Here is a 19591-nt window from a genome sequence, read left to right as displayed (position 1 = left end):
CAAAATTCTGCGTTAAATGAGCCTATATAGTTTAAATTTCTTTAAACATGTAAATGAGATATCAACCGAATTAGATTTTTAGAGTGTGATTTTAGGGTCATTTTTAAGACGTTCTTTCGGGGCGAAAACTGCGCTTAATATTATTGAATTATATATCGGTCGAAAGAGCAGCTTGAGGTCTATCAATTAGCCAAATCTCAGATCGATCGGGCAAATAGTTTACGAGGGGCAATCGAAAAACGAAAAATTGAAAAATTTTCATCGATTGAGTCGCAAAATTTTTTTGGCCAAAAAATTTACCTTTGAATTTTTGACTTTTGAAGGCTTATTTTAAAGCAGAATGAGCTGAGAAAAGCGATGGCGTAAACCGTTTCTCAAAATCTTTTTTAGTTTTGGAGATATCGCGATTTGAAAATTTTCCAACTCAAAATCCAGTATCCAAAATTTTGATCGCTCACAACTCAGTTATTTCTGGACCGATCTTAACAAATTTTTCGATTCTACGCAAAATTCTGCGTAAAATGAGCACCAATAAGTTAAGATTGCTTATAAATAGGCGAAATAGCAACCTAGTCTGGATTTGAGACTGAAAGGCAGCAAACTTCTATAATAAAAAAATTAAAATTTTGAATTTCAACTATCGGAGATCGATTTTTAAGCTGAAAAATTGCAAAAAAAAAGATTTCGAAAAAGGTTTTTTTATATTCACCTTAATTCCGGAGATATAAAAAAAAAACAATTTCAAACATCCAAAATTTTGGGCCTCTGACGACTACCCAAAAGTTCAATCACTTCTAGCTCAGTTATTTGTTGACGCACGAAAAAAATAAAGATATGTTTGGATTCAGCGCGAAATTCTGCGTAAAATGAGCCCATACAGCTTAAATTTCTTTTACAAATAAACGAGATATCGACCAAATTAGATTTTCAGAGAATGATTTTAGGGTCATTTTCAGGACGCTGATTTGGGGCGAAAACTGCCTTTAATATTATTGAATTGTAAATCGATCGAAAGAGCAGGCTATGTTCTATCAACTGACTAAATTTTAGATCGGTCGGTCAAATAGTGTTCAAGGGGCAATCAAAAAACGAAAAATTCAGAATTTTTCATCGATTGAGTCGCAATTTTTTTTTTGCCCAAAAAATTGATCATCGAATTTTTGACTTTTAAGGTTGTATTATAAAGTAAAATGAACCGAGAAAAGCACTGGTGAAAACCGTTTCAAAAAATCTTTTATAGTTTCGGAGATACCGAACTTTGAAAATTTTTCAACTCAAAATTCAATACCCACAACTTTGATCGCCCAGTTAATTGTAGACCAATTATAACAAATTTTTCTTTTTTGGATTCTACGTGAAATTCTGCGTAAAATGAGCACCAATACTTTAATATTGCTCTATAAATAAGCGTTCTAATGACATAGTTTTAGTCTAAGATTGTAGAGAACTGGGAAAAATAAGTACAAAGCTAAATAAACATTTATTTCGTGTCAAACTTTGAAGAAGTACCATCCGTACCACTTTAACCAGTTCTTCTCCTTCTAGCCTCCACCATCGTTTGTGGTACCGTTTTGAGATCATAAGCCCATCCAATCTTTGCCATCAAGTCTATAAAAGCAGTACTCCAATTTCCAAAGTACCCTCCAAATTCTGAAGCTTTGTAGTCCCATGGGAAGGTATGATGGTAGTTGTGCCACCCTTCACCCTGCATGATGACCGAAACGAGTAGATTTTCCGCCGGTTTGATGTTCCTAAAACTCAATTGTACCAACAGTCCAGTAGCACCAAAGTCGTACCTGTCGTACGGCCGGTACCCCCACAAATGGGCTATACTGTTTATTGAGAAGACACAATGGGCCACCACTAGAAACCTTAAAATTGAGGCTGTAATGAACGCTAGGTAGAGACTCTCGTTCCAGAAGTACCACGGTACCATGGTGGGTATGACAAAACAACAGATTGTAGAAAGGAGGTGGTAGTACCTACAAACAAAAGTGTACGTTTGTTTGGTACCATTTCCACCCTTACTTGTATTGGTAGTAGACGATGGGGTCCTCCCACAAGTCTCGCTCATCAACGACTTTACACTTCTCAAGAAAATCTGGGTGCGGTGGTACCATCAACCATCCAATATGTGAGTAGAAGAACCCACGACTCGCATTGTGCGGATCCGCATCAGTATCAGAGTACTTATGATGGACCCTATGGTTCCTCGCCCATGAATAAATACTAAACTGCAACGACATGGTTTGGAAGAAACCCAACAGAACCCTCAATGGTAACTTCGCTTTGTACGACCGATGCGACCACAACCTATGGGCTCCTGAAGTCGCCCCCTGACCAGTACTCACAACCAAGAAAAGAACTACAAAAGTGGTACCGATGGTACTTGTGGTACTTACACCAAACACAAGACTGCCATGCTGTCTTCAAAGTCACTAGATAATACACGGCGTGGATTGCCAAGACGTGGAACGTCGTGAAGATGATCAGGTACTTCCATACAAAGCTCATGATGTGGAGCAAATGCGAGAAAAGTACCGAAATGTGGAATTTTAGGTCGAAGGTTGCGTGTGAAAGTGAATCGCTCAATAGAATTTAAACCTATCATTAATATGGAAGTGGGGTAAAACGAAGTAGGCGAAACCAAAAGTTCTCACGGTTAGTATTATTAGTACCGCACGATATATTATACAGAGTGATCAAATTAATACAAGCGGCGTGCTGAAAACTGCTACTTCTAGTCTTGTTACATAAACACTAGTTTAAGACCACGTTGTGCAGATAACTGTAGAACGACATCGCAGTCTTGAAAATCTAACAAAACGAAAATCACTAAAAATACGAGGGTGTGGTACTCACCTGCGTGAACGTCTTCAAATTGATGTAAACGAACCCGAACCCACTGAAAACGATCCGTTTTTGGGCTCTGGCGATGATTATCGTGATCGCGTTTTTAATATCAAGGTCGTCGGTTTGGTACCACTGGGAGTTGTACGCGGCGTTGCCAACCTCCTCCGACTAAAAAATCAGTGGTGGTCAAAATTTTTCGCACGAGATTAGAACTACAGCGTCGGAAACTAATTCGGCGTTGAAGCAGTAGATGCCAGTTTCTATAATCTCCATGACTGAGTAGTTGATGCATTTGATCTTATTCGGGAGCTTAAAGCCTCTGCAACAACCAAAGAAGACTAAGAAGGAGGATGGGACTTACCTCTGCGAAACCACGAAGAGTTGCAGACAGATGATGCCAACAGAGAGGAGGAACTGGTTGATGAAGATCCCATTGTTGAACTTGTTGACTTCGTTGCAGTACTCAAAGAGGAAGTTCTGGTGGTCTACCAGCTCCTTCAGGTCCTTCTTGAAGTCCTTCTGGTTCTGCTCGATCTTCCACTCTTCGATTTTGTGTGTTAGGAGTTTGAACTGGATGATCACCGGCACGCTGATGGCGCAGAAGAGGGCGTCCGAGCCGTAGATGCTGGCGACGATGCAAGGCGCCAAGGGCCAAAACCCGAAGTGGATGTAGTAGTACCAACCTTCTGGAATATACACACTGACTGGTAGATCTCCTCCGGTTAAATACGGTTGCATGTAGAAGCTGAAGACCACGAAGGACGTCAACCCCATGAAGACATTCACGAAGCGAGAAGTCTTCATCAGGAGAGCCTCGTACCGCTCTTGGAGCTCCGGGGCGAAATTTTTGATCTCCAGGAAGTTAGACCGCTGACTCAGAATCCTGGAAAGAAGCTTCTTGTTGCGGAACAACACGTAGTGCTTGAGAAGAATGTGGAGGTAGATGAAGGTGGTTTGAAGACACTCCACCACCATGTTGATGTCGTTGTCCCGAAGACCCACCACGATGCCGATGGTGGCCAAGACGATGACCGCAGAGACAATGCTGCTGTTCATCCAATACAAGAAAACTAAGAAGGGTGTGACTTTAACATCGGGATGGACGCCACCAGCTCGAAAAAACTTCAGGATGTAGAAAGTCGGGTCGGTTTGCCGCCCCCTGAAACAACAGAGGGACTTAAGTTGACTCTTGAGGGACACTTACATCTCGACTTTCAGCGCGGTAAAGTCTAATTTTAAGTTCTTCGCGGTATTTAAACCTCGGACACCCTCAATTATGTTAATTACTGCAATTTCGCTTGGGGTTGGTTGTGTAAGTGATCAATATGCACCCTCAGAGGCGTGTCTTGCGGTGGTGAGGGTGTAATTATGTCGTTGGATTTTCTTGTGGCCTTCTTATGTCAGTTGTTTGGTTATAAATAGAGTTTTTAAGTGGTGGATGTACGGATAATTAGGGGTTGTCAGCGCAGGGATGCATATTGATCGGAGGGATGAAAAGTGACACGTTGGAATGAAATGTGAAAAATTTATTGTTTAGTAGATGTTTCTATTCACATTGATCTGACAATAAAGAGCGAATTGCTGAAAGTGTCGGCAATTTTTGCTTGGTCTAAATAAAAATTTCTAAAATTTGATTTTTTTGCTTAAACATTTTGAAATTTGGTAGAGTTAATAAACTATTTAAAAAGATTAATTTCCCCAAATTTCATAGTTGTAGCACTAAAATTACCAAAATTACGAATTTTAGCTTAAGATATCGGCAATTTTTGCATGTTCTTAAAAATAAAAATTTCTATAAATTGAGTCTCTTGCTCTACAATTTTGAAATTTGGTGGAATAAATAAACTATTTAAGAAGAGTAACCTCCCCAAATTTCATAGTTGTAGCACTAAAATTACCAAAATTCCGAATTTTACCTTAAGAAGGTCGGCATTTTTTGCTTGGTCTAGAAAATAAAAATTTTTCAAATTTGAGTTTTTTGCTCTACAATTTTGAAATTTGGGTGAGTTAATAAACTATTCAAAAAGAGTAACCTCCCAAAATTTCATAGCTGTAGCACTAAAATTACCAAAATTACGAATTTTAGTTTAAAAAGTGGGCAATTTTTGCATGTTCATAAAAATAAAAATTTCTATAAATTGAGTTTTTTGCTCTACAATTGTGAAATTTGATGAAATAAATAAAATATTTAAGAAGAGTAACCTCCCCAAATTTCATAGTTGTAGCACTAAAATTATCTAAATTACGAATTTTGGTTTAAGAAGTCGTCAATTTTTTTGGTTCTTAAAAATAAAAATTTCTAAAATTTGAGTTTTTTGCTCTACAATTCTGAAATTTGTTAGAAGTAATAAACTGTTCTTATCAAGTAACCTCTCTAAATTTCTTAGCTGTAGCACTAAAATTACCAAAATTCCGAATTTTAGCTTAAGAAGTCGGCATTTTTTGCTTGGTCTAGAAAATAAAAATTTTTCAAATTTGAGTTTTTTGCTCTACAATTTTGAAATTTAGTTGAGTTAATAAACTATTCAAAAAGAGTAACCTCCCAAAATTTCATAGCTGTAGCACTAAAATTACCAAAATTACGAATTTTACCCAAAGATGTCGGCAATTTTTGCTTACTCTAAAAATTAAAAATTTTCAAATTCTATTTTTGTACAATTTTTCAGTAATAAAAAATCATTTTTTACATTCCCAATTAAACAGATCAAATTAAATTAAACATCGAATTAAAAATTAATTCACCTTTTCTCTCCTAACCCTCTAAATAATTAACCACCAATAATCCCACCCCCTGCACCATCTAATCAAAATAAAACCGCCACATACGATCACCCGAATAATTAAAATTCTCAACTTTGTAATTATCTTTTATGTTAATTAAACGCTACTTTATCATTTCTCTCCCTCATGACTAATTAATTAAGAGTGCGCACCAATATAAAACAAAAATGTAGAGAAACCCGTTCAGTCTGTGAAAATGTGAGCTAAGAAAACCCAAACTTTACCGGAAACACTAAACCGGAATTTTTTCCAGGGAGTCCCGGAGTAAAGATCCGGTGTACTACTCATTGAAGCTCCTTAAAGTGTGCGGTTTGCATCCAGACTCCCGCTCCAGGTTTCTGTATGTTTATTTCTGCGTCAACTACTGTTGTTTTTTGGGGATTCTGACTTTGGCGGTGACGGGGGTGGCCACCACCTACCAGACGAACATCTTCGAGGCCATAGAGAACCTCCAGACTGTGTTTCTCTACATCCATGTAAGTCAAAGAAAATCGGATGGAATTTCTTAGCTAATTAAATCATGCACAAAAAAGTGTTTGTTGTTCTAAAATTCTAAAATTTGAGTCTTTGTTCTACATTTTTTGCAATTTGGTACAATTAATAAACTATTCAAAAAGAGTAATTTTCCTAAATTTCATAGTTGTAGCACTAAAATTACCAAAATTACAAATTTTAACTTAAGAAGTCGACAATTTTTGCTTGTTCTTAAAAATGAAAATTTCTAAAAATTGAGTTTTTTGCTCTACAATTTTCGAATTTAGTGGAGTTAATGAACTATTCAAAGAGAGCAACCTCCCAATATTTCATAGCTGTAGCACTAAAATTACCAAAATTACGAATTTTAGCTAAAAATGTCGGCAATTTTTACTTGTTCTTCAAAATGATAATTTCTAAAAATTGAGTCTTTTGCTCTACAACTTTGAAATTTGGTAGAATAAATAAAGTATTTAGGAAGACTAACCTCCCCAAATTTCATAGTTGTAGCACTAAAATTACCAAAATTACGAATTTTAAATTAAGAAGTAGACACTTTTTGCTTGGTCTTAAAGAAGAAAATTTCTAAAATTTGAGTCTTTTGATCTACTATTTTGAAATTTGGTAGAGTTGATGAACCATTCAAAAAGAGTAACCTCCCCAAATTTCATAGCTCTAGCACTAAAATTACCAAAATTTCAAATTTTAGCGTAACAAGTCGGCGATTTCTGTTTGGTCTTAAAAATGAAAATTTCTAAAAATTCAGTCTTTTGCTCTATGATTTTGAAATTTGGTAGAGTTAATAGACTATTCTAAAAAAGTAACCTTCCAAAATGTCATAGCTGTAGCACTAAAATTACCAAATTTACGAATTTTAGCTAAAAATGTCGTCAATTTTTGCTGGGTCTAGAAAATGAAAATTTCTAAAAATTTACTCTTTTGCTCTATACTTTTGAAATTTGGTGGAGTTAATGAACTAATTGAAAAATGCAATCTCCGAAAATTTTATGGCTGTAGCACTAGAATTACCAAAATTACTAATTTTAGCTTAAAATGTCGGCAATTTTTGCTTGTTCTTAAAAATAAAAATTTTTAAAAATTGGGTCTTTCACTCTATAATTTTGAAATTTGGTAGAGTCATTAAATTGTTCAAAAAGAGTAATCTTCCAAAATTTTATCACTGTAGCACTAAAATTACCAAAATTACGAATTTTAGCTAAAGATTTCGTCAATGTTTGCTTGTTCTTAAAATTAAAAATTTCAAAAAATTGAGTTTTTTGCTCTATAATTTTGAATTTTTGTAGAATGAATAAACTATTTAAAAAGAGTGACCTCCTTCAATTTCATTGCTGTAGCGCTAAAATTACCAAAATTACGAATTTTAGCTTAAGAAGTCGGCAATTTTTGCTTGTTTTGAAAAATAAAAATTTTTAAAATTTGATTTTTTTGCTCTACAACTTTGAAATTTGGTAGAGTTAATAAACTATTTAAAAAGAGTAACATTCCCAAATTTCTTAGCTGTAGCACTGAAATTATGAAAATTACGAATTTTACCTAAAAATATCGACAATTTTTGCTTGGTCTAGAAATTAAAAATTCCTAAAATTTGAGTCTTTTGCTCTATAATTTTGAAATTTTGTAGAAATAATAAACTATTCAAAAAAAGCAACTTCCTAAAATTTCATAGCAATAGCACTAAAATTACCAAAATTACGAATTTTAACTAAAGAAGTCGGCAATTTTTGCTTGTCTTAAAGATGAAAATTTCTAAAAATTGAGTCTTTTGCTCTATAATTTTGAAATTTAGTAGAATAAATAAGGTATTTAGGAAGAGTAACCTCCCCAAATTTCATAGTTGTAGCACTAAAATTACCAAAATTACGAATTTTAGCTTAAGAAGTCGGCAATTTTTGCTTGGTCTAGAAAATAAAAATTTCTAAAATTTGAGTTGTTTGCTCTATAATTTTGAAATTTGGTAGAATTAATGAATGGTTCAAAAAGAGTGATTTGCTAAAATTTCATAACTTTAGAACTAAAATTACCAAAATTACGAATTTTAACTTAAGAAGTCGGCAATTTTGATTGATCTAGAAACTCCAAATTTCTCAAAATTAAATTTTTTGCTCTATAATTTTGAACATCTTCGAAACCATAGAGAACCTCCAGACTGTCTTTCACTACATCCATGTAAGTCAAAGAAAATCGGATGAAATCACCTCTTTGTAGCTTCTAGGGAAGTACCCAACCCTATTTTTCAAGAAACCGACCCGTGCCCGCCTCCTCCACCAGCGCGAGGAATTCTGGCCCCTCCACGACGCCACCCCCCAGCTGCGCCTGGAGTGCGACCAAATCCTCGCCACCACCACCAAGTTCGTGCGGAACTTCATAATCGTCACGTTTTTAGTCATCATGAATTTTTTCCTCCAACCCATTTTAACCGGGGATCTCCCTGTGCGAGTCTACGTCCCCCATGGGTGGTTCCATTACATCAATCTGACGTATTGGTACCTCATTCCGGTCATCATCGGCAGCATCTACGGCTCCGATCTCATCTTCTGCTCGATTTGTGTACCCATCATGATCCAGTTCAAGTTGTTGGCGCAAAAACTGGAAACTCTGGATGAGCAGGACAAGGATCTGGAACAAAAAGTCCAGACAATCGTCGACTACCAGAACTTCCTTCTGAAGTACTGCCAGGAGATCAACCGCTACACCCGCGCGATCTTCTTAAATCAAGTCATCGTGTCCACCGCCATCATCTGCATGCAACTGTTTATCGTCTCACAAAAGTACCTGAAATCAAACCCAAAAAAACACATTTTGGTTCTTTTTTTAGGGAATTTCTTCTCCCCAACAAACTCAAGTGTCTAGGGTACTGCCTGATGGAGGTCATCGAAACCGCCATCTACTGCTTCAACGCGGAACTTCTCTCCGAAGCGGTACGTCTCTTTCATTACCGCACTGACTCCTTCTCTAGTTATTTTTTCTTTTAGTCGGAGAGTGTTGGTACCGCTGCTTACAACTCCAAGTGGTACCAAAGCGGAAATCTGCATTTTCGTAGAGCGGTGGTACTGGTGATCGCACGGTCTCAGAAACAGATTGTTTTTAATGGGTACGGCTTGGTGTGGATCAATATGAAGACGTTTACTCAGGTTGGTAGCACTGGGGAGAAAAGTAGTAACTTTAGGTTTCAGATTTTCAAAACTGCGATGTCGTTTTTTAGTTATTTGAATACTATGGTGTCATTTGAGCGCGGTTAGAAGAGGATGCCTTGCAAGTAGTATTATAGTTGGTAGAACTGATTCTGGAAATTCTGGAAATTCTAAAAATTTGTAGTCAAATATACTTAAATTTGTTTTTTTTTGTTTTTTTTCTAAGTCAATTTAGCGACTTTGTTAATAAAATTTTTGTCTGGAAAGATAATATTGCTCTGGAAAAATTTCTGGAAATCATGTATAAACTTTTTATTATTTTTTTGACTTAAAATCGTGATATATATGATATTTTTGTCTAAAAATAATTCTGAAAAATGAGATGCTCTGGAAACGTGTCTGGAAAGGCAATAAAAGTGGTTTAGCTTCAATGTACGTCTGAATTTGCTTGTTTATGCATATTTTAAGCAACTTTTTTGGTACCATTTTTGTTTGGAAATTTTATATGGTTCTGGAAAAATGTCTGGAAATCTTATAAAAGTTTCTTATTTTTATCATTATAATCTAAAATTCTAGTATATTCTAAATTTATAAATAAAGTGTAACTTCAAAAGACAAAACTGCTCACTTGTGTGTCTGGAAAGGCAGTACCATTCCAAAAATTTTACGAAACTTTCAATACATGTGTTTTTTCTATTTCTAATTCATACTCAACAATTATTAAACAGAAACAAATAATAAAAAAAATGTCTGAAAAGGTACTATAGCTCTGGAAAATTGCCTGGAAATCAGGTACAAGTTTCACTTTTTTAATTTTCGAACTAAAATAGTAGTATATCTTTTATTTTCAGATAAAAATGTTATTTTATAAGATTGTACTGCCCAAACATGTGTCTGGAAAGGCGGTACCATTTCAAATTTTTTACTAAACTTTGTATTTTCGTGCTTTTTTTACTTTTATTTTATACTTTACAAACATTATGTAAATATTAATTAATAAATAAAAATCTGGAACAGTAATATAGTTCTGGAAAATTGTCTGGAAATCAAATAAAATCTAATCATTTTTTCATTTTGGACTTAAAATTTGATTGAATATGACTTTTAGATCTAAAACAACATTCCAAAAAACAATGTTGCTTTGGAAATGTGTCTGGAAAGGCAATAGAATTGGTTCAAACTTCAAAAATACGTTTGTTTTATTTATTTGCTTTTTTTGTTGCTAAATAATGCAACATTTTTAATAAAAAGTTTTGTCTGGAAAATTAATATAGTTCTGGAAAACGATCTGGAAAACAGGAAAAAAATTTTTTGGTTTCATTTTTTAACTAAAATTGTTGTTTTAACTGGCTTTGCAAACAAAATATTATCTCCAAAAATAGTATTCTCCGAACATATGTCTGGAAAGGCAGTACCATTCCAAAAATTTCACGAAACCTTGAATTCAAGTCCATCTCTTTTATTTTCTATTCTACATTGTATAATAAGCATAGTCGTTGGTAACAAATTTGTCTGGAAAGACAATACAACTCTGGAAAATTTACAAGGATGATGGTACCGGTGGTACTACTAAAACATCCAACCTAATAAACATTATTTATTATAGTTAGTACTGATTTTGCCCAGTCCTCTTCATTCGTTTTTGAACCAAATCCCAACTCGCAGTCTTCACATCGTACGCCTGACCAATTTTTACCATGAAATCGATAAAAGCACTGGTAAAAGTCCCAGTGTATCCATCCAGTTCCACCCCTCTATAGTCCCATGGGAAAGTATGATGGTAGTTATGCGCACCTTCCCCAGACAACAACGCAGCAACCAGCCAACTTTGCGTCGGTTTAATATTCCTAAAACTCAGTACAGTACCATCACTATATAGCACGGTACTACCTGTCATAAGGCCGCGCACCCCATTTGTGAGCAGCACTGTTGGTCAACCACGTAAAGTGCAGTACTGTGATGTACCTCAACGCACCAGCGATGGTAAAAGCGACGTAGATACCTTCGTTCCAGAAGTACCACGGTACTGCTGTCGGTACGACAAAGGCTATTAATACTACTAGTTGTATAAAGTACTTGTTTTGGTAGTACACAACAGGATCGGCCCTCAAATCCGAGCAGTCAATCTCCCGGATTTTCTTAAGGTACTCTGGATGGGGTTCCACCAGTAACCAACCTATATGAGAGTAAAAGAGCCCGCGACTGCTATTATGAGGGTCTGCATCGGTGTCGGAGTACTTATGATGGGCGCGATGGTCCCGGCACCATTTCCAAATACTGTGCTGGAAAGTCAGAGTCTGGAAAAGACCCAACAAGAGTCGCAATGGTAATTTAGCTTTGTAAGTCCGATGGGCCCAGAGTCTATGCCCCCCTGAAGTCACTCCTTGGACAGTGCAAAGAAACAAGAACACAACTAAAAACGTGATGATGGTACTGTCATGGTACTTACACCAAATCAGGGTTGGTACGGCTACTTGTCTGGTCAGAAGGAAATACAAACCATCGAAGGCAAAGAAGTGGAAAATGGTAAAAAAAAAGACTTTGCTCCAGATGATGGTACTTGGGACTCGTTCGGTGGACATGGTGGTACTAACTGAACACACTTCTGGAGCGCATTTAAAGAGATCGAGGTCTGACGCGGTCATGAATCGGCTATTGTTTGCAGAAAATGCACCAAAAGAACAATGAGATAAGAATTGTCAATTTTATTGTTTTTGGGAAAGAGGTCAATACAAAATGGTACCAAAAAAGTATTTTTATCACAGCCGACTTATAATTTCGTTTACACTTTTCGCCAAGTCCGATTGGTTCATTATCAAATTCTCGAGAGTTGTTAGTGTTTTTTGTCCTTGATCATGAGGTACTTGGCCTTGAACAAGTACACCAATTTTTACCGGTTAGTCTAAGTTAAAATTTCAAGTTAGTTTAGTTTATTTAGTCAGACGTGGTCCAAATTAGTTAAAATTTAGTCCAAACAGTAATTAAAAGTTTACCAGTAATTAGTTTCATTTATAATTCTAGCTCTGTTTTTTATATTTAGTCAAACTTAGTCTAAATTAGTCAAAATTAGTCCAAGAAACCGTTTTGGCCAGTTTTGAACTTTACGCATTAGTTTTATCTATAATTCGAGTTATCTGCTCCTTCGATTTAGTCCAAATTAATTCAAATTAGTTCAAATTAGTTTAAATTAGTCTAAACAATAACGCTACTTGGTCAAATTGTGCATTTTAGGCTTTTACAAATTAGTTCTATTTATAATTTGAGTACTGTTTTCTTATTTAGTCAGAATTTAGTCCAAATCTTGTTGCTAAATCGTCACATTTTAAATTTTTCTATTTAGTATTATTTCTAATTTTTAGTCGTATCTTTCGATTTACCGCAAGATAGTCCGAATTATCTAAAATTTAGTCTAAGTAGCCGTTTCAATTGCTCAATTAGTCCACTTTAAATTTTAATGATTAGTTTTATTTTTAATTCCAGCTATCTACTCGTAGGATTTAGTCTAAAGTGGTCTCATTTTATTTCAACCAATTGCGCAAAAACTAAAAATTAGTAAATTTTTCAAGTAATCCCAGTAATATTTTTTTATTTAGTCAAACGTGGTCAAATTAGTCGAAATTTAATCCAATCAAATAACCGATTTGGTTGCTTCCTCGATTAGTTTATAATTCTAGTTTCTCTTTGCTGTAATTATTTAGTCTAAATTAGTCCAAATTAGTCCAAATTTAGTCTAACCACTCGCGTTAATTGCTCAAATACGTAACATTTTAAACTTTCACCGATTACTTTTACTATTAATTATTCCAGTTCAGTAATTATTTAGTCAAATTTAGTTTAAATTAGTCAAAATTAGCCCAAGAAAACGCTTTGGGTGCTAAATTAGACAGTTTTGAACTTTACAGGTTAGTTTTATTTATAATTCCAGTTATCTGCTCCTTCAATTTAGTTCAAGCTAATCTAAATTAGCCCAAATTAATCTAAACAATAGCGTTGCTTGGTCAAATTGGGCATTTTAGACTTTTACAAATTAGTCCTATTTGTAATTCGAGTACTGTATTTTTATTTAGTCAGAATTTAGTTTAAATTTTGCTGCTAGATGGTCCCATTTTAAATTGTTATAATTAGTTTTATTTCTAATTTTGGTCAAATCTTCCGATTTAGCGCAAAGTAGTTCAAATCATCTGAAATTTAGTCCAAGTAATTGCCTCAATTGCTTAATTAATCCACTTTGAGTTTTACTAATTATTTTTAATTCCAATTATCTGCTTAAATTTAGTCCAAAGTGATCCCAAATTAGTCTAAACTTAATCTAACCACTTAATTTAAACTTTAACCGATTACTCCAATTTATAATTATTCCATTTCAGAATTTATTTAGTCAGACGTAGTCTAAATTAGTCGAAATTAATCCAAATTTGTCCAAATAACCGTGTTAGTCCATTTTAAACGTTACTAATTACTCATTCTGCTAATTATAGTCCAACTCTTTTTACTTAACCCAAATTAGTCGAATTAGTACATTTAAGTACTCAAATTAGTTCACTTAAGGACTAATTTCAGATTCCAATTCTGATAATTTGACTGACAATTCTTCCAAATTGGTCATTAATTAAAATTTAGTCAAATTTAAGTCCAAATTAGTGTACTGAACTGTTCGCGGCCCACTTTTCTCAAATTCTATTATTTCTAATTAGGCGTTCCTTTACCAACTTGACCCATTTAAAGAAAATCGATTCTATTAATTTTCTTTTCCCCTAAATAATTAAAACCTCTCCTACATGTGCATTTATTATCTCCTCCCAACAATTTCTATGAATATTCAAACGTCAACCAGTTAATGACGCCATGTTTAAATATTTCCACATATTCTGCAACAAAATTATACTTCTCTTTTAATTTTAAATATCTGTTTTCTCTAATTGTATCTTATCATGTATTGATCATCTCATTACTCCGATAATAAAACGAAACTCCCCGGCAGTTGGTAATCAAAATCGCTATGGATACTAAACTGTCATATTATCCAGAGCTCATGCTGAAACATGCAGGACTTCATCCTTTCCACAAGTCAAAAGTGTCATTCTTCTATAATCATTATTTCAACTGCGTTCTCTTCATTTTTCTTCTAATTCTAGCAGCGTTAGAAGTGATTTTGTCGCTTCTTCAAAACGACCCGTTTCGAGCTATAGAGGGGTTATCTGCAGTACTTTTCATGACCTACGTAGATCTGTCAATTCGAACAGCGCTCACGTTTTCTTCCAGACTTTTTGCAGGTACATCATCAATTTCAGGAACAAGCACTACTTAGCCAAGTTACTCAACAAGCAGTCCCTGTTCTGGAAGACGGAAGACATCCAGGGCCCAATCCGGGAAGAATGCGACCACTTGATGCACCAAGCACAACGCTTCATCACGTATTACAACAACTACGCGTTCACGTTGGTAGCACTGTTCTACCTCCAACCCTTCATTTTCCACGAGCTCCAAATGAAGATTTTCGCCCCCAAAGGTTGGTTCTACTGGTTGTACTTCCTTTACTGCTACATGACGCCTCCTTTGTTTGTGAGCGTATATGGGGTCACCTCCATGTTCTGCGCCCTCTGCATCCCAGTCGTGGTGCAATTCAAGCTGTTGGCGCACTCCTTCCGAACCGTGAAGATGCACGAAATGAAGAAACTCGTCGACTATCACAACTTCTTGCTCCGGTGAGTGCGAACAGTGAGAATCAAGCGAGCTCTGATTTTAGGTACTGTCAAACGATCAACGCCTACTCCAAGGCAGTGCTGCTCTTCGAGTATTTCATCACCGTTTCGCTCTGTTGCATTCTCATCTTCATCTCAGTGAAGTAAGCAGTGAATTTCGCCCAAATCTCTTCTATTTTGACGTTTAAGCGATTATCCGTTCGTCGACAAAATCAAGTATGCCGGCTTCATCGTGAGCCAATTTCTAGATACCGCAGTGTATTGTTACAGCGCCGAGTTGATAATGGAAGCTGTAAGTTTCTTCTTTTGTTTTACTTAGTGTCATTCGTTTTTTAGTCGGAAAATGTTGGTACTGCTGTTTTTGACAGCGGAAATAACCATCGCGACCTTCTTTTGGTGCTGATCCGAGCACAGAAACAGGTCATTTTCGATGGCTATGGACTCATAAGAATTAACATGGCGACGTTTACGAAGGTCTTCAAGGCCACAATTTCCTTCGTGAGTTATCTTAACACCATGGCGAAGAATTGAGAATATGCTAGACGACACGAAAATTGTATTAGAAATAAAATTCCACTAAAATGCAAGTGTCAATTTATTTGAGTAAGAATACAGTGGAACCTCGGTGCTTCTATTAATATAGTGAAACTTCGATTTTTGGTGTTTTTATTGTTGCTACAGTGGTAATCCGAGTTGATCTAAATTAGTCCAAATTAGTCTTAACAATAACGCTACTTCCTCAAATTGTGCATTTCAAGCTTTTACAAATTAGTAGGTACTATTTATAATTCAAGTATTGTTTTCTTATTTAGTCAGAATTTAGTCCAAATCTTATTGCTAAATTGTCCTATCTTACAATTTTCTAATTAGTTTTATTTCTAATTTTAGTCGTATCTTTTGATTTACCGCAAGGTTATCTGAAATTTAGTCTAAGTAGCCGCCTTAATTGCTTAATTACTCCTCTTTAAATTTTACTGATTAGTTTTGTTATTAATTCTAGTTTTCTACTTGTAGGATTTAGTCTAAAGTGGTCCAAATTTAGTCTAATCAATTGCGCGAATACTAAAAATTAGTTCAATTTTTAAGTAATTCCAGTACTATATTTTTATTTAGTCAAACGTGGCTCCAATTAGTCAAAATTTAGTCTAATCAAGTAACCATTTTGGTTGCTTGCTCGATTAGTTTATAATTCTAGTTTTTTGCTGTGATTATTTAGTCTAAAATAGTCAAAGTTAGTCCAAATTTAGTCTAACCACTCGCGTTAATTACTCAAATACATAACATTTTATACTTTCACCGATTACTCCTGTTAATAATTATTTCAGTTCACTAATTATTTAGTCAAACTTAGTCTAAATTAGTCAAAATTAGTCCAAAAACCGCCTTGGGTGCTAAATTGAACAGTTTTGAACTTTACGGCTTTGTTTTATTCCTAATTCGAGTTATCTGCTTCTTCGATTTAGTCCAAGCTAATCCAAATTAGTCTAAATTAGTCTTAACAATAACGCTACTTCTTCAAATCGTGCATTTTAAGCGTTTACATATTATTTCTATTTATAATTCAAGTACTTGTTTTCTTATTTAGTTAGAATTTAGTCCAAATCTTGTTGTTAAATTGCCCCATTTAAAATTTTTCCAATTTGTTTTATTTCTAATTTTAGATTTACCGCAAGGTAGTCCAAATTATCAGAAATTTAGCCCAAGTAGCCGCCTCAATTGCTCAATAAATCTACTTTGAGTTTTACTAATTATTTTTAATTCCAATTATCTCCTTAAATTAGTCTAAATTTAATCTAGCCACTTAATTTAAACTTTCACTAATTACTCCTATTTATAATTATTCCACTTCACTATTTATTTAGTCAGGCGTAGTCCAAATTAATCGAAATTAATCCAAATTAGTCTAAATAACAGTCTTAGTCTATTTTTAACGTTACTAATTACTCAGAGTGCTAATTTTATTTTAACTCTTTTTATTTAACCCAAAGAAGTTGAAATTAGTCGATTTAGTACATTTAATTACTCAAATTTGTTCAGTCAAGTACTAATTACTGATTCCAATTCTGATAATTTGACTCACAATTCTTTCAAATTAGTTATTAATTAAAATTTAGTCAAAATTTAGTCTAAATCTTGTTCCTAACTTGTCCCATTTAAAATATTTCTAATCAGTTTTATTTCTAATTTTAGTCGTATCTTTCGATTTACTGCAAGATAGTCTAAATTATCTGAAATTTAGTCTAAGTAACCGCCTCAGAATATACTAGACGACAAGGAAATTGTACTAGAAATAAAATCCCACTATAATGCAAGTGTCAATTAATTTAAGTAAAAATACAGTAAAACCTCGGAGTGCTTCTATTAATACAGTAAAACCTCGATTTTGCTGTTTTTATTGTTGCTACAGTGAAATTGCTCTCCTTTCTTTTATTTCACTAGAATTTTCGTGAGTTTTTCCAGCACGTCGTTGATGTCCTTCGTCAGCATTTTCCGCTCGTCTGTTGTTTTATTCTTCACAAAGACAATCAACGGAGAGCCGTCTTCAATTGTCTTGAAAAACTTCGCCAGATCTTCGTCTGTTTTCTCCAGAACGATCATATTGAAGTCGCTTCTAAAACCGCTCTTTTTACACTTGATCCACAAATAACTGTGCTATTATTAGTGATATTAACAGTTTGACTTACATTTTTTGAAGCATGTCGCTGTTGGCGCTGGTTTCATTTATTTGGGCATATACTGCCAGTAGTGCCAATAGAAAATAAAAAAGTACGAGTTTCTTGAAGTACATCTTTGAAATGATTAATTTTTGCGCGTTTTCGTTATATAAACGTTGCGGGTTTGCGTGTTTTAACCAATTTTTGATAATTCAAGACAATTGGGCGTTTTATGGAATGACAGGAAGTGTTTAAAAACATAAAAATTGCGAAGTTAGCAAGTAAACGTGGTGGCGCCATCTCTCGGCCGCCCCGCTCGTTCTATTACAGTTCCCTGTAATAATCGTCCAATTGTAACCCTATCTCACGCCAGTAAATTATTCAGAAAACAATAACAAGAGGTTAGAGAGCAGCCGACTTGATTCAACATCCTCTTTTGTTTAATTTATTTAATTTAACGTTTTGAAATGAATCCTTGTGTGATTCCTAAATTATCGGAAGATCACGATGGCGATGAACGAAAACTAAGCATGGTATGTTTTTTTTTTATTTATATCTTTGTTTATCCAGTTATCTGCACGTTGTTTTGTTTTTTTACCTGCGCGCAAGGTAAAAAGCGCTGACACGGATCGAAGTTGGCGTGCTTATAATTCCGCGAATTTGTTTGTTTTTTTAAGGATTGTGGAATTTGTGTGATTCGTATTTTTACCAATTGTTTGGATTGCGTATAAACGTAGTAAACCGAGTTTCAATTTTTTTTTGGTTTAGCCATGGCTATCTCAGCAACCCGTGGTGGTAGAAAAAATCCAAAGCCACCCCTGTATTCCCTGAAAAATTCTTTATAAAATGACTCAACCATTGTATTTTTTCCCAGCCTCCTTGTGAAACCCCCAAAAATCTTAAACTTTTTTGCCACTTTTCCCAATTCCGACACTTCTTCCTCATTTCCGCCAACTTGACCCAATCAACTAATTAAGTTCTCATCCGCTAATTACATCAAATCGTCCATGACTTGCAACACTCCCCCTCGCCTTCAATTGTCTCAATGACCGCAACAACATCTCAATATAAATTTGTTTTTAGCACCATCGCTTCGTCCAACAGGCGCGAACTTGCGAATCCGAAATTCTTTTCATCGGGGATTCCATCATCGAGCAATTACAGTTTTCTGCAATTTGGCAGGAGAAAATCAGCGCTTTGCACTGCATCAACTTCGGAATAGGGGGAGACAGGTAAACCGGGTAAAACTCAACCCCCGGTCGATAAAATTACAGGTTTCTGTAATTCCAGGGTGGAAAACGTCCTCTGGCGCATCCAGAACGGCGAGCTGGACTTCAACGTGAAAATCAAAGCCGTCGTGTTGTTCGTGGGGACGAACAACACCGACTGCACCCCTCATGAGATCCTCGAAGGGTTGCTGGAGATAATCAAAGAGATCAAGCACAAGTTAGGGAACGTCATTATCATTCTGCCGGTAAGTTAGATCGCGCGTGGTTTGAGTCCTGACTGAGTTTTCCACAGACTTTGCTTCCGCGCGGACAGTACCCTAACCCCTACAGGGAGAGGAACGATCATGTCAATACCTTCCTTATCGACAAGTTCTGCAACGAAGCCAACGCTGATGAATACACTGAGAATGTTCACGTTGTGGAAATTCATCATAATATCGTACAGAATGATCAAACTATTTCGCATCACATCATGCACGATTACCTCCATCTAACGAATTCCGGGTATACTAAGATTTTCGGGCTCGTCTATGACAAGCTGTGCGAGCTTCTACATAAGTGATCTATTTTTTTTACGTCAATGGTGAATAAAACGTTTATTTATTGGCTGGGTTTGATTTTCGCGCCGAAAGGTGGAGTTTACTCGGTTGATTTTTATCGTACGTCAATTTTAAACATATTTTTGGAATCTGCGTGAAATTCTGCGTAAAATGAGCTAAATAACGCTAGTTTAGTCCAAAAAATAA

The 19591-nt window shown here is 35.3% G+C and overlaps 5 protein-coding genes, 1 long non-coding RNA gene and 1 pseudogene across 7 annotated transcripts; 3 read left to right on the top strand and 4 right to left on the bottom strand.

Moving 5' to 3' along the window:
• Positions 1–1510: 1510 nt before the first annotated feature.
• LOC148177925 (acyl-CoA Delta-9 desaturase-like) lies at positions 1511–2609 on the bottom strand. The gene is made up of 4 exons (XM_088032654.1): positions 2403–2609; positions 2029–2365; positions 1797–1982; positions 1511–1751 (listed from the first exon to the last, which is right to left on the bottom strand). Exons 1-4 carry the CDS (start codon positions 2512–2514, stop codon positions 1523–1525), a joined length of 864 nt encoding a protein of 287 aa, XP_087888780.1. The 5' UTR covers positions 2515–2609; the 3' UTR covers positions 1511–1522.
• LOC148177924 (odorant receptor 85c-like) lies at positions 2610–4731 on the bottom strand. Its single transcript, XM_088033424.1, has 9 exons — positions 4717–4731; positions 4583–4645; positions 4408–4462; positions 4185–4244; positions 4058–4139; positions 3215–4012; positions 3070–3172; positions 2863–3021; positions 2610–2817 (listed from the first exon to the last, which is right to left on the bottom strand). The coding sequence occupies exons 1-9, from the start codon at positions 4729–4731 to the stop codon at positions 2761–2763; spliced, it is 1392 nt and encodes a 463-aa protein (XP_087889550.1). The 3' UTR covers positions 2610–2760.
• A 992-nt stretch (positions 4732–5723) lies between these two features.
• LOC148177923 (odorant receptor 4-like) lies at positions 5724–9368 on the top strand. The gene is made up of 7 exons (XM_088033423.1): positions 5724–5736; positions 5808–5832; positions 5888–6110; positions 8335–8897; positions 8945–9047; positions 9102–9260; positions 9303–9368. Exons 1-7 carry the CDS (start codon positions 5724–5726, stop codon positions 9366–9368), a joined length of 1152 nt encoding a protein of 383 aa, XP_087889549.1.
• A 1482-nt stretch (positions 9369–10850) lies between these two features.
• Positions 10851–11842, bottom strand: LOC148177922 (acyl-CoA Delta-9 desaturase pseudogene; annotated as a pseudogene).
• Positions 11843–14292: 2450 nt separating this feature from the next.
• LOC148177921 (uncharacterized) lies at positions 14293–15549 on the top strand. The gene is made up of 5 exons (XM_088032649.1): positions 14293–14481; positions 14523–14965; positions 15007–15105; positions 15152–15254; positions 15299–15549. The coding sequence occupies exons 1-5, from the start codon at positions 14293–14295 to the stop codon at positions 15491–15493; spliced, it is 1029 nt and encodes a 342-aa protein (XP_087888775.1). The 3' UTR covers positions 15494–15549.
• Positions 15550–17264: 1715 nt separating this feature from the next.
• Positions 17265–17756, bottom strand: LOC148177920 (uncharacterized). 2 transcript variants are annotated; one of them, XR_015769786.1, is made up of 2 exons: positions 17647–17756; positions 17265–17573 (listed from the first exon to the last, which is right to left on the bottom strand). It is a non-coding gene; the product is annotated as an uncharacterized LOC148177920 (long non-coding RNA). The 2 variants fall into 2 exon arrangements; XR_015769787.1 differs by having other exon boundaries at positions 17265–17570.
• A 192-nt stretch (positions 17757–17948) lies between these two features.
• On the top strand, positions 17949–19449 carry LOC148177919 (platelet-activating factor acetylhydrolase IB subunit beta homolog). The gene is made up of 4 exons (XM_088032652.1): positions 17949–18149; positions 18700–18848; positions 18907–19090; positions 19138–19449. The coding sequence occupies exons 1-4, from the start codon at positions 18084–18086 to the stop codon at positions 19405–19407; spliced, it is 669 nt and encodes a 222-aa protein (XP_087888778.1). The 5' UTR covers positions 17949–18083; the 3' UTR covers positions 19408–19449.
• Positions 19450–19591: the final 142 nt, after the last annotated feature.

This window comes from Gnatocerus cornutus, chromosome 3 (assembly GCF_029298725.1).
Source record: "Gnatocerus cornutus isolate USDA-ARS CGAHR chromosome 3, icGnaCorn1.1, whole genome shotgun sequence".
In the NCBI taxonomy this organism is placed as follows: domain Eukaryota; kingdom Metazoa; phylum Arthropoda; class Insecta; order Coleoptera; family Tenebrionidae; genus Gnatocerus; species Gnatocerus cornutus.
Note: the sequence above shows the minus strand (reverse complement) of the source record. Positions and strands in the feature narration are given on the sequence as shown.

Excerpts from the sequence above, each read along its gene's own strand:
- LOC148177921 (XM_088032649.1), top strand. The coding sequence starts at position 14,293 with ATGCTGAAACATGCAGGACTTCATCCTTTCCACAAGTCAAAAGTGTCA. Across the intron at positions 15,106-15,151 it reads CTCATCTTCATCTCAGTGAA|CGATTATCCGTTCGTCGACA; the intron begins GTAAGCAGTGAA and ends TTGACGTTTAAG. Across the intron at positions 15,255-15,298 it reads CCGAGTTGATAATGGAAGCT|TCGGAAAATGTTGGTACTGC; the intron begins GTAAGTTTCTTC and ends TTCGTTTTTTAG.
- LOC148177924 (XM_088033424.1), bottom strand. Across the intron at positions 4,140-4,184 it reads CGCAAGACACGCCTCTGAGG|TAATTAACATAATTGAGGGT; the intron begins GTGCATATTGAT and ends GCGAAATTGCAG. Across the intron at positions 3,022-3,069 it reads CCGAATTAGTTTCCGACGCT|TCGGAGGAGGTTGGCAACGC; the intron begins GTAGTTCTAATC and ends CTGATTTTTTAG.
- LOC148177919 (XM_088032652.1), top strand. The coding sequence starts at position 18,084 with ATGAATCCTTGTGTGATTCCTAAATTATCGGAAGATCACGATGGCGAT. Across the intron at positions 18,150-18,699 it reads ATGAACGAAAACTAAGCATG|CACCATCGCTTCGTCCAACA; the intron begins GTATGTTTTTTT and ends ATTTGTTTTTAG. Across the intron at positions 19,091-19,137 it reads ACGTCATTATCATTCTGCCG|ACTTTGCTTCCGCGCGGACA; the intron begins GTAAGTTAGATC and ends AGTTTTCCACAG.
- LOC148177925 (XM_088032654.1), bottom strand. The coding sequence starts at position 2,514 with ATGAGCTTTGTATGGAAGTACCTGATCATCTTCACGACGTTCCACGTC. Across the intron at positions 2,366-2,402 it reads ATGGCAGTCTTGTGTTTGGT|TTCTTTTCTTGGTTGTGAGT; the intron begins GTAAGTACCACA and ends CCACTTTTGTAG. Across the intron at positions 1,983-2,028 it reads ATCGTCTACTACCAATACAA|GTACTACCACCTCCTTTCTA; the intron begins GTAAGGGTGGAA and ends TTTTGTTTGTAG.
- LOC148177923 (XM_088033423.1), top strand. Across the intron at positions 5,833-5,887 it reads CCCGTTCAGTCTGTGAAAAT|GGAGTCCCGGAGTAAAGATC; the intron begins GTGAGCTAAGAA and ends AATTTTTTCCAG. Across the intron at positions 6,111-8,334 it reads CTGTGTTTCTCTACATCCAT|CTTCTAGGGAAGTACCCAAC; the intron begins GTAAGTCAAAGA and ends ACCTCTTTGTAG.